Source organism: Callospermophilus lateralis, chromosome 10, assembly GCF_048772815.1.
Source record: "Callospermophilus lateralis isolate mCalLat2 chromosome 10, mCalLat2.hap1, whole genome shotgun sequence".
NCBI classification, from domain to species: Eukaryota; Metazoa; Chordata; class Mammalia; order Rodentia; family Sciuridae; genus Callospermophilus; species Callospermophilus lateralis.
The window spans coordinates 105,951,880-105,963,995 of NC_135314.1; the positions used below are offsets into that span (position 1 = coordinate 105,951,880).

General features: G+C 46.6%; 1 protein-coding gene across 2 annotated transcripts in view; it reads left to right on the forward strand.

Annotated features, from left to right (window-relative positions):
- The window catches only part of Med12l (mediator complex subunit 12L), a 269,754-nt gene that overhangs the window by 251,642 nt on the left and 5,996 nt on the right, over window positions 1-12,116 (forward strand). For both annotated transcript variants that reach the window (XM_076867434.2, XM_076867435.2), the window contains 4 exons: window positions 5,774-5,863; window positions 7,093-7,319; window positions 8,780-8,936; window positions 11,942-12,040. In XM_076867434.2, the coding sequence (XP_076723549.2) occupies window positions 5,774-5,863; window positions 7,093-7,319; window positions 8,780-8,936; window positions 11,942-12,040 (573 nt within the window). The remainder of the gene's footprint in view (window positions 1-5,773; window positions 5,864-7,092; window positions 7,320-8,779; window positions 8,937-11,941; window positions 12,041-12,116) is intronic.

Here is a 12,116-nt window from a genome sequence, read left to right on the forward strand (position 1 = left end):
GTGTCTGCCGTTCTCTTGCTGTCCCCTCTCTGTAGGACCTCTGTGCCTCCGCGGTCTCCCTTCTGGAAGACTTTGACAACATAATGGTAACGCCCCTGCTGTCATTCCGTTCTCTTTCTTTTACTCATTTTTGTTTCTTAAGTAAACTTTTAGAGCATTTCCCTTTGACCATCACAGCGAACAATGGGTCTCCCTGCTCCGGCTGGTCAGACCCATGAATGCACTGACCATGTTCCACTTCATGGAATTGATTTCTGAAAGTGTTCCCACAGACACCCCTCATGGCTCTCATCATACATGCACATGGTGTAGAAGCCCGCCAGCAGCCTGGTTGGTCCTGTGTGAACCTGTCTGCCCCAGAGCCCGTGCTTTTCCCTGTGGTCCTGGGCATCATAGTGGAGGGACGCATGGCATGCTGATCTGTAGGCCAGCACCAGACAGCGATGACCATGATTACGAAAGCACCCTCTCATCGCATCCCACTTGCCTATTTCCAGATTCTTGACAAAACGCATCATCTATTTTTCTTTCCGGTATGGAGAAGATTATTTTTTTTTTCTTTTTGAGCATAGGGCTTGTGCATGCATGTTACGACTTCGCCTCTGTTGCTTTGCCTGGGCTGGCCAAGAATGCATGTTTGCATTAAGTCACTCATAGGTTTTTGTGTCAGGTAGCCAACCCATGGCGCAGGCCCAGGAAGCGCTGGGATAGACGAGAACACACAGTGCAGATGTGGGTGTACAGCCACTTGTTTCAGTTCCAATGAATGGGTCCTGTTGTCTGTACATCACTGAAAATAGCCCCAACTGCAGATTCAAACTTCAAAAATACGGGCGCAACTAAATACTTGTTATTTCTCCAGTAGTAGTTTAAGTAGAGGAAAATTTGAAAACTTTCCCAAAAATATCAATTTTTCTTGACACTCTAAAGTATAGGGAGAACAGATGTGAATTTTACTCATTTCAAAACTTGAACCATCAAGCCAGGTGTAGTGGCATACGCCTGTAATCCCAGCAGCTTGGGTGGCTGAGGCAGGAGAATCACGAGTTCAAAGTCAGCCTCAGCAAAAGTGAGGCACTAAGCAACTCAGTGAGACTCTGTCTCTAAATAAAATACAAAATAGGGCTGGGGATGTGGCTCAGTGGTCGAGTGCCCCTGAGTTCAATTCCCAGTAGCCCTCCACAAAAAAAAATAAAATAAAATAAAAAATAACTTGAGCTATCAAATTTCAAACTATTTTGGATATAGCTTATGTTTGTTCTAGTGCACTTATTATTCAGATAATAATGTCATTCATATAGAAAACAGTTTGCATCATTAACTTTCTTAAAGTATTACTACAGACAAAATATTTAGTCAGCTAGGTATTTGGAAGTCAAAAGAAGGTTCTGTGATTTTGTATTCATTCAAGTTAATCAAAATGTGTATTTTTGTTGTCTTTTTACCTTTAATTTTTCTTTAATTTCTCCTATTAGAACTTAATGAAAATATACTTAACTCATTAGATTTATCATTTATGGGCATGTAAATAGAATACATTGTAAAGGTTCGTTATTGAGATATGTTGATTTTAGAATTAGCGTTAATGGTAGTGTTAGCTGAAGCCAATAAAGTTATATTTGAAGTGAAAACTAATACAGTGTCAAGATGAACGGCTTATCAAGTTTAATTCTGGAATTTTCCTTGTAAATTTACAAGGATGAGATGACCATAACTTCTGTTGCACACCATTGGTGTTCCAGCCCTGGGCACCATTTCCTCTGCAACTAGGAGTCCTAAGTGGGTCCCTCTGGCCTGGTGACTCATAAAACAGGACTCACTGGCTTTGCTGTGTGTAACTTTTGTTATTTTTCCTAAAATGGCATTTTCAGAAACAGGTATAAAATCTGTCTGTGGTTTCCCAGATTCAGTCTGTCTCTTTGCAACCCTTAAACACTGTTGCAAAGTCACGGATTAAGAATTGGGAGAAATCATCACTAGTGATGATTCTGAAGCGTGCTGCTTACTGACTGCTAACTGGTGGTGAGACCAGTTCTCCTTTAGAAAGAGACCTTCCCGTGTGCCCAGGTGACCGAGAGGGTGGTGGCTAACAGAGACAAGCAGATCCAGAAAAATGAAAAGGATGAAGATGTTTTATCAAAAATGTTAGGTTTACTGGATGCACAGATTTCAAATTGTGCACAAGACTTCTGGTTCAGCATTTCTTTGACCTTAGATACCTCTCCTGTCTGGTTAAAAAAAAATCCAGCCGTAGGAGAGAAGGTTGTTCTCATGGAAGCTAAGGTGAGTCAGCCCCGACAGCACAGCTGCCTCAGGAGTATTTAGAGAACGTTCTAGAAGATATCATGGATTGTGCTTTGTTCATAGGGGCAAGTCCAAAGCAAAGTGCATAAAAATGAAGTGAGGAGACAGGAGTTTAGCTCAGCAATGCAGGGACCAGCTCATGACCACCCGCTGATGTGGATGGTTCCCTGAATGTGTGCAAGTCAGGTCCCTGGGCACGAGGGCCTCAGCTGTCTCCCGTTCTCCTAGTGATAAGGCAGAGCCTGCCTGGCTTCCTGGACTGTTCTCTCCATGATTAAAACTATGAAGTTGATGCTGCCTCTGACTGTTTCAGCTAGGCAGAGTAATTGCAGAGGAGAAATGGAGCTCCTGTCCAGATACTGATGCAGGCAGAGGAAGGATCCTTAGCATGGTAGTCACCAGACATGAAAGCATTCCAAACCAGAGGTCCTGCTGAGAACTGCAGGGCTTTGGAGAACACTTGGTAAAGTACTTGATTCTGACATACAAATCCCACTTACCTCTGGCTCTCAGTCTCAGTTTTCCTCCTAAGGTAGTCACTGTGCCCCTGCTGAGTGCCAGCTCCCCTTCTGGGAATTTTAAAAATAAATAAAGCTCAAGATGTATTTAGAAAAAAAATAATCAAAGTGACCTTCTGCCCTGGTGTGCCAGGCCTGGCCTCACTTTGTCCCTGTTGTCCTGGCCTGTCCAGTTTGTAGGATACGTCGTATGGTCTTGGCTTACCACAGCCAACACCACATCCACTGACGCTGAGAGTATTGTACTGATTTTTTCCCCTTGTTCCTGCACTTGGGTCCTTGATTGGCATTTGTCAAACCTTTCCAGTTACTGAAAAACTTTCTTATTTATTTTTTCCTTAAGAAATAGGACTTTTTCTACAAGTTGAAATGGTGTGTTCCTGGCATTATTCTGGGAAAAACAAACAAAAGTAGGAATGAGTTTCAGTCTGGCAGGAGCAGGAGGGTGCTTCCTTTCAGGGTAGCCTGGGCTGACTGGACGCCTCAGGGAACCCTGCTGGCCAGACAGCAGGGCTCGCCATTTTCCCATGGTCCACTGTCCACCTCAGTTAGTCCTGCTGTACTGGAGTAGGACAGTGGGAGAAGTCACCGGGGAGGGAACTACAAATGACTCTACTTCGTGTACAACCAGAAACATGAAAAATTATGCTATTTATATTTACTCTAAATTGAAATTCATTCTGCTGTCATATATAACAAAATAGAATATATAAATTTAAAAAAAAAGAAATCCACCTGAATAGCACACCTGTTAGGCAAATGTCTAAAGGTGAATTTTAGAGAGTCAAAACTATTTTTTTTTAAATCTCTTTCTACCTTATTTTAAAGTTATGGTGCTTTTCCTTGAAATGTGAGTTTTATGATTCTTAAAATAAATTTTAGTTCATATTTCTTAAATCTCTATGACCTCAACTAATATTTACCAGTAAAGAAAATGAATATTGTCCAGTCTCATAGTATTAGCACATTGTTGGTATTAGCATATCATTAGTATTCCAGTTTTTCTACTCCCCATCCCTGTGTATTCTCTAAGGTTCTTCAATGGCAGAGGAGGAAGAATTAGAAAACGTCTGTTTGTGCATCTGCCTGCAGCTGTCACGTAGAGATCACATCCTGTTTCCCTCAAAGCCAAACCTGAGCACAGGTTTGCAGACCACCTACTGATCCAAGATGCCAACTCACATATAAATAGTCTTTTTCTTTCTAGACTGTTAAAATGATAAGATTCATATCTTTGTCCCCACAACAAAGTCCAATAATGTTTGTCAGGGTCCTTATGTGGTGTAACGTCAAGGAGCATTGACTTAAAAGGGCCAACATTTAAAGATTTGATGATTCCTTGGCAAGGGTTATGGAGGATCAAGAAGCATTTGGATACTTTGGGGAGAGCAGGTTTAGGCTTCCATGACCACACTGAGAATTTGGGCTGTTTTATTAGACCCAGCCCCATAGGGATAAGTTGGGTTTAACAGTACCTTCCTAGAACCCTGTTCTGCCAAGTTGGATTCTTCCTGAAGCTGTCCTGTGCAGATACCTTAGGAGGTAGTCTTAGAAACTTATCCTCCACCCATGCAAGGATGCTTGGGGAGAGGTGGGAGCCCCATCAGTAACCCAAGTCATTTTATGGGGATCAGAATATAGGCCATCTGATGAAAACCTTGGGTTTAACGTTTCATTAACAAGTCTTAAGAGAAATTCTCTTTAAATGGCTAATTTTAAGTAGGGTCTAATTTTAACTATGGGTCCTTAAGGAGTAGGGTCTAATTTTAACTATGGGTCCTTAAGGAGTAGGTTACCTAGTGAGCACTGCAGTCTTCTCACCCTCATACCACCTGTGGAGGCGTCTCTTCACGTTGTAAGAGACTCTTGGCTCTGGAGTCTGGTCCGCTCTGCAGGTCTGGTGGGTGTGCCTGCGATGCCTCTCAGCTCCTGGAACTCGGCGTCCCCCACTTGAGGAACATGGAGCCGTTGCTCCCCGCTGGAGAGAATGAGCCCCACCCAGCCTGTGCTGCGCTCTTTGTGGGTGGTGCTCAAACTCTTAGGCCGAAAGTATATCCCCTTCTTCTCATGAGAAATATCCACTTTCCATCAGATGCATTAAAACCATTTTAAGAAACCATAATTCAGCACTTTCTAAAATTAGGGTATCTATTTTAAGCCCATCATAAAATAATTCTACAGTGTACCTCAGTCTTGACAATTTATCAGTCCTGAAAAAACCCAGTGATGGTAGGAAGCCAGGCTTCTTTCCGTGATTATCACTGCAAGTTTCCACAGAATAACCTGCCGTCAAAACATGCAACAAGCAAATAGCTCCTCTTACAATATGTTTATTTTCCTAAGGCCAAAACGTGGGTCAAGACTGGTGGACAGATGCTCATAGGTTTTATTTTACACATAGTTGGTTAGAATTGTATTTGCAGTTAACAACATGTAAATTTAGTGACTGTATTCTAATGGACTGTTAGAGTCATGGTAGTTCACATTTCCCCCTTGAATCTGTAGCTAAATAGGCGACTTTTAGGTCACTGTGAAGGAGCTTCCCCTCAGAGCCGTGGGTGTCCATGTGCCCTTGATATGTCCACATGTTCTCGTGCCTGGTGGACACAGGGTAGCTGGGGTTTTCATGCCTGCACTCTGGCAGCGCTCACGCCCTTCACCCAGAGTGGTGGCCTGCCCGGAGCGCACTGGGAGCCAGCTGGCCTCTCTGCTGCGCAGATATTGGGCTCTCAGGTTCCTATTGTGTCTCTTTGTAATCTTCTAAGAAGAGTTCAGGACTCTAGACACACGGGGAAGTAACAAGGAATAACACTGAAGACAGCTTAGAAGTCGGTGACTTCTGTATTCATGTCATAAGACACGGTGTCAAGGATCATCGGGATCATGGGCCAGAAACTCAAACCCAGGCCTTGCTGTGCTGACCTCGAGTTTGCCTCGGCTTTGTCTTCCAGGGCCCACCCGGGGACCAGGCTGCTCTCTTTGCTGCACAGGCTCGGCCCTCCCCTCAGCCCCCTCAGTATCCAGGGCTGCAGCAGGCACAGGTACCCACACCAGCTTAACAGGTCTGCGGGATCTCAACACTCTTTATGCACAGAAGGAGGCGAGGACGTTGGACATCAACTCCCTAATGGACCAGAACTTAGTTATGGGTTATACTTGACATTTTAAGAAAACTTAACTAATAATTGTTGAGCAAGTCTCAGGATTGACTAAGGGGCATGAAACACTTTAGGGGAATTATTGAGTTAAAAACATAAATAAATTCAAATGTCTTTGTTGATGATGATAGATGTAAAATGTGTGGCAGTCAGAGAGTTACTTATGATATAATTCATGATTGAAATGGTCATACTCAAAGACAACTCAGATGAGGAATCGCGGTAGAACAGCAAGAAGGTGGGCCTTGGAATCAGACCTCAGCTATTCCTGGCAGTTCCTAGCTGCGCATGTTAGCCTCAGCTTTGGTTTCCTTCTGTAACATAGAGATGAAGGATGTGAGGATCTAGAGAGCCTGTCCACAAACCACGTACGCCGTAGATGCTAAACACGTAACAGTTTATCTAAATGGAAGAGGAGTCTGGGGCTCTTTTTTTTTTCTAATAATGCTGTTATTTCTGGGTTCCTATGCTCTCCTGTAGTTCTGTCATGATCAGAAGCCCAGTATTGTTGATGTGAGTCCTGTTGGGCTGCCAGCTCATTCACGGTGTGCTGAGACTGGCTGTGGTCCAAGCAAGACAGGAAGGTGTTGAACAGTTACCAATTATGTCCTTCCTTCCGCCCATTAATAGATTAATAGTTTCTGGTTTTTCTTTTTCTTTTTTTTTTTTTTTTTTGGGACCTAGTTGGTTATGACAGGCACATTCATCAGACCCAAAAAGGTACAATCACAGGTTGGGAAAGTGTACTCCGTTATTTTAAATTCACATTGAGCATGGGTAGGCTTCTGGCTAACTTTGGGGTTGAACATGGATGTGTCCGTGCACTGGAGGTCACCTGCTTGTACACAGACATGTGTCCTTCCTTCCCTCAAACAGAGCAGCTGACCTGGAAACCCAGTTTGGCCAAATGACAATTCACATATTTTAACTGAAACTTTAGGCGCATGGCCTGTTCACTCTGGCTTTTTGGCCAGACTGCCTGCCTCCAGAAAAATCTTCCTTGTACTTGAGTCCTAAGAGCCTTTGAAGACAGTGCATGTCAGAGAGGTCCTGTTGGGTCCTGTGCCCCAGTGGTGCCTGGGGCACTGACTTGTCCCCTTTCCTCCCTGCAGACCATGCCCCAGGGCTACACCATGTACGGAACCCAGATGCCTCTGCCACAGCCCGCACAGCCGCAGGCCGGCGTGGTCCTGTCCCCCAGCTATGGCTCCCGGGCCTATCCGGCCGCACACTCCAGCCCTGCGCTCATGGAGAGACTGAGGCAGATGCAGCAGCAGCCCAGCGGCTACGTACAGCAGCAGGCCCCGCCCTACCTGCAGCCCCTGACGGGCGCCCAGAGGTGACACGAGGAGGGACTGTGCTTGTATTTGCTGTGCCTCACCTGGGGCATGGCAGCTTGGTGGCTCGTGGGCCTGTGTGCCTCCGTGTGCTTGACATGCTGCTGCTCAGTTTCAGTAGCGTCCACGGAGCCCCAGGCAGGAATTCCTCATCTCGTTTATTTCCTTCGCTCAGGGGCCCCAGCTGGGACTACTTCTTCCTTGGGATGGATGTCCTGGGCTAGTTAGCACTAGTATTCTCTCCCCCCTTTCAAAGAGTGTTTATTTTTTCATTAAAAGCATCTGAGTGACTACTGATTGTTATTGGAAATGTTATACTAGAGTTTGCTGCAGCTGCAAATGTATGGTTGCAGGACCGGTTGGGCCTGGTGCACATGAGGGTTTTGTTATAACTGAGTTGTCACCTTTCCCACCCCAGGGATGGTTGGTGAAATGGGATCCCCATGGATTTCGGGGTTCCTGTTGTAACCAGGTCCCTTAGACCCAGAGTATTACTGCCCACTACCACACCCACTGTGCATATGTGGCTGTTTAAATATAGACCAATGAAAACTGAAATACACCTTGAGTTCATCCTTCACACTAGTCAAATTTCAAGTATTCAGTAGCCATACATGGCCATCAGGGGCAGCCAGGGCCTGGGCAGTCACTCAGGGTTGTGTTATATGGGCACCTTCTTGGAAGGAAGCCCTGCAGTCGTGTTTTGCACCAAGGCCTGACAGTTAATGTCACCAGTCCTAGTGGCCTTCTTATTTTGCAGCACATACAGAAGCATTTCAGTCATCATAGGCAATTCCATGGGGTGACACTTCCCAGAAGAGTGAAGAGAACCTTGCACAGCCTGGGCCCAGGTGTCCATCAGTGGCCTTGCGTCAGCTGCAAGTAACCCCAACTATGAAACACTGGGACAGCTGACTGATGATAGCACATTTAGGAAAATAAATTAATTTGGAAATATGTATTTCCAATTTCATTATATTTCCTACTTTTATAACTAGTAGCAGCATACTGTTACCTCAGGAGCTTGAACTTCAAGTCATCAGTTCTGGGTTCAAATGCCACCTGTGCCATCTGCTGTCTGAGAAACCTCAGTGAGGGTTCCTCTCCACCTCTGCTCTCTCATTCCTGATGTGGGGAGCGCACAACGCTAAGCGCAGGCGCTGTTGTGGGAGGAGCCGTGCAGTCAGACCTCCGCACAGGGCCTGCTCCAAGGCCGGCGTCCAGTGAGTGAGACTCACTGTTAGCAACTACTTCATTAAAAAATTAGTCTGCACATGAGTGCTATTTTAAGAGGCCTGTTTGCTTTCCTTTTTTCCGAGTGGTCACGTCTCTGTCTTGGCCTCCGGTCTTTCTCCCTTGGCGTGATGCGAGTGACCATCGACCATCGAGGGCTGCTCTGCTCTGTGAGCATGGATTGTGTCCTGGTGGCACTCATGGTACAAGTCACACTGTTCTTTGCCAGGATGAACCACCAGGCTCTGCAGCAGAGCCCCCTGGTGGGCGGGGGCATCGATGCCATGCTGACGCCTGCACACCCGAGCCTCCCCTCCGTGCCCCTGCCTCAGGACCCCATGAGGCCCCGGCAGCCGCAAGTTCGACAGCAGCAGAGACTCCTGCAGGTATGGGGCAGGGAGATGAAGGCAATTCTGTCTCCTTTATACAGAACAGATCCGTAGCAGTGGTGCTCCTGATTTCCGTGGTTGAGTCCAAGGAGCCCATGTGTTTGACACTCAGACCTAAACTGGTGCAGTTTATCCCAGCTTGGCAGGATTTCCCTCTCTCTGTGCTTCTGCCCTGCCTTGGGCAGAAGTGTTTCGTAGCATCTCAAAGGGCCTTTCTCAAAGGCCCCGGAGGTACTTGGGTGCCTTTGATTTGAGAGCAGAAGCCTCAGCTCCCCCAGCCACTGTTTAACCAGTGCACGTTCCCTACATAGGAAAAGATAGAAACAAAGGCTATGAAATCGGGGATATAGGGAGGAATTTGCAAAGGGACACTTCCTCTGTCTCTGTTAGAATTCAGAGATCTGCCATTCACTTATTTGATGTAGATACTCAGAACTCCCAGACAAGAGCTTCTCCAGCATGTTCTTGCTTCTTTGTTCCTTTTTAAGAAACGCGGGCTGCGTGGTCCTGTGTCCTTCCTCTTTATTGTCCACAAGGCTGCTTCCTACTGTATTTACCAGCTGGTCCTGGGCTGGCTTGGTGACTTTCTGGAGGGACCAACCCTGCTCTTGCCCTCTTGCCTGTCCACCTGAGATGCAGTGCTGTCTTAGGTACTACAAGGAAGGGAGACATCAACAACTTTGGGGTGACCAATAGAGCTGGGGTGCCCTAGGGCTGTGCTCTGTAACAGGAAGGAAACCCGTCATGCAGGGAGGGACAGCAACAGAGTTTGCATGTCCCAGGCTTGACACTGGATGAAGGAAAGAACAAACATCTCCTTGAAAATTTGGACCCTAAACTCAAGTAGGTTTGGGGTCTGAGTCTAGTGTGACCTACAGATTTCTGGTTGATGGTATCCCAAAGTGACAAGCAGAAACCAACACAAATTCTTTGTAGACCCGAGTTTCATAAGATGCCATCAGTGATAAGATGCCATTAGTTGCATCCTAATTTTTGACCTGATAAAATGTTTAAAAAGTTGCATCAGGGAACTGGTAATATATAGTTATTGACCTGGAGGAGTGTGGCTAGTAGACGTGCAGTCCCGTCCAAGTGTAAATGTCATCTCCAAGATGGTAAAAACCCTCTCATCTCCAGTTTGTAATGGAAATAATGCTGGTGCCTTCCTCTCAAGTGTGTAGCAAGGGTTAAATAAGGAAAATCAGGTAAAGCACTAGTTTGGTCATGTTGCTGTTAATGTTTTCACTAAGGTGACCGTTAATACTCAAGAGTGGTATTTTCTTATATCATCTTTTTTTTCCCCCCCCTCGGTTCTTAGGATATATTTCAGAATTTTTTAGGATTGTTATTTGTATTTTTTTTTTAATTTTTTATCATTTCCAAGTCACCAAGGAAGGTGGCAGCGCTGTCACTTTTCTACTTTCTGCCTTGGTATTCTTCAGACCCAAGCGTGGAGAACCTGCCCCTCCTGGGGGTCGGGGGCTTCTCTCCTTTCTAGCGTGTGTCCTGTGGTAATTCTTCTTACCCCAGTACATTCCTCAGAGATTCAAACAATACTGGTTTGCTCCTGTGAATTGGTTTCTCCTTTTTGGGGATCGACTGCCTCCGTGGGGGACAATCTTGATGCTCTGAAGTCACGTTCATCTCTCGTGAGGCCTCTTGTGAGGCCACAGAGCCGTGGGGAGTCTTGGCTTCCTCGTACTGAGCATCCAGTTCAGTTTGTGTTGCTCGTGTGGGGAGTGGCCCTGGCCAAGGCTCTGCAAGGTTTCCATGTCCTCCACCATGGTCCCTTAGTGTCTGTCAGTGGCTATTTATTACCCTTCTCAAAAAGGACAGATAATTTGGGGCATAGCATGTAGATCAAATGGAACAAATGAAAAGGATGAGAATCTCTGGGTCTGTCACCCCCAGAAAGAAGTGTTTGGATGGAAGACTTGTTAAAAGTCATGGGGAGAAAGCAGTGGCTCCCATTTCCTGAGTCACGCCTGGTGTCTGGCCTGTGGCTTCTGTGACTCGGAAGGTTTCCCAGAGCTAAGCATTTGAGCCAACCTTGTCAACAACGTGGTTCCAACTTGACACTCATCATTTGTGCCAGAACATCTTCCAGGCGTCCTTTAAAAAATTAAGATTGAATCCTCGGGGGTCTCCTGTCATATATCACAGGGAAGGAAGGGAGGCTGCCTGTAGGTGCTTGTCCCCCGGGGGTGTGAGGCAGGTACCATGCCTGCGGAAGGGCACACGGCATGAAGAAAGCCACACAGCAGGTGCACAGGGTGTCCCTGTGCCTGTGAGCAGTGTCGCCCATGAGCAGTGACTCCCCGGGGAGATGTGCAGGACTGGGGCGGTCTGAGAAGGCTTTCAGGAGGACAGATGGAGGTGGATTTAGGTCTTGCCCTCGCCGGTGTAGCCAGGGAGCAGGTGGAAGATGCAGGATCTAGTCATGCTCCCATATGACATTTTGGTCAATGACCAATTGCTTATATAAAAGGTAGTCCCATGAGATGATAATGTCCCCTAGTGACATTGTAGCCTTTATTATCACCCTAGCACAACACAGACATCTTTGTGGCGATGGTGGCGTAAAGACATCTCGCACACTGCCAGTTACAAGTGCGTAGCACACACAGTCAGGGACTGGACGTCGTTCTCGGTGATGACCAGGAGTGACGGGGTCCGACGTCTGTGTTGGCATGGCGGCAGCCTGACGGGTCTTGTGTTTGCCACGTCTCTGGAGGGTATTACCGTCTCTTTTGCTTCACACAGTCTGACTCACACCCCCAGCCTGGTGTGTGGTGGGCTACGCCATACTGCCTGGTTTGTGCAGGCATGCTCTGTGACGTTGGACAGTGACAAAGTCTCTAAAGGCACATTTCCCAGAACGTGTCACCGTTGGAAAGCTGCACATTTGTTCTGCAAAAGACAGTGAGATGAACTATTAATGGAGCTTCAGGGTGACATCCCCCTTTCCTTTCAAGGGCATAATCCTTTTTCTTTCTTTGCAGATGCAGCAGCCCCAGCAGCCCCCCCAGCCCCAGCTTTCTTCACAGCCCCAGAGCCAGCAGACCCTGGGTCTCCAGGCAGTGCAGCCCCAGCAACCCCTGGTAAGGCCTGTGTCCGGGGACCACCTGGGTTTCATAAAGGCTGTTGCCTTCTCTGCGCCTGTCACTGTGGAGAATT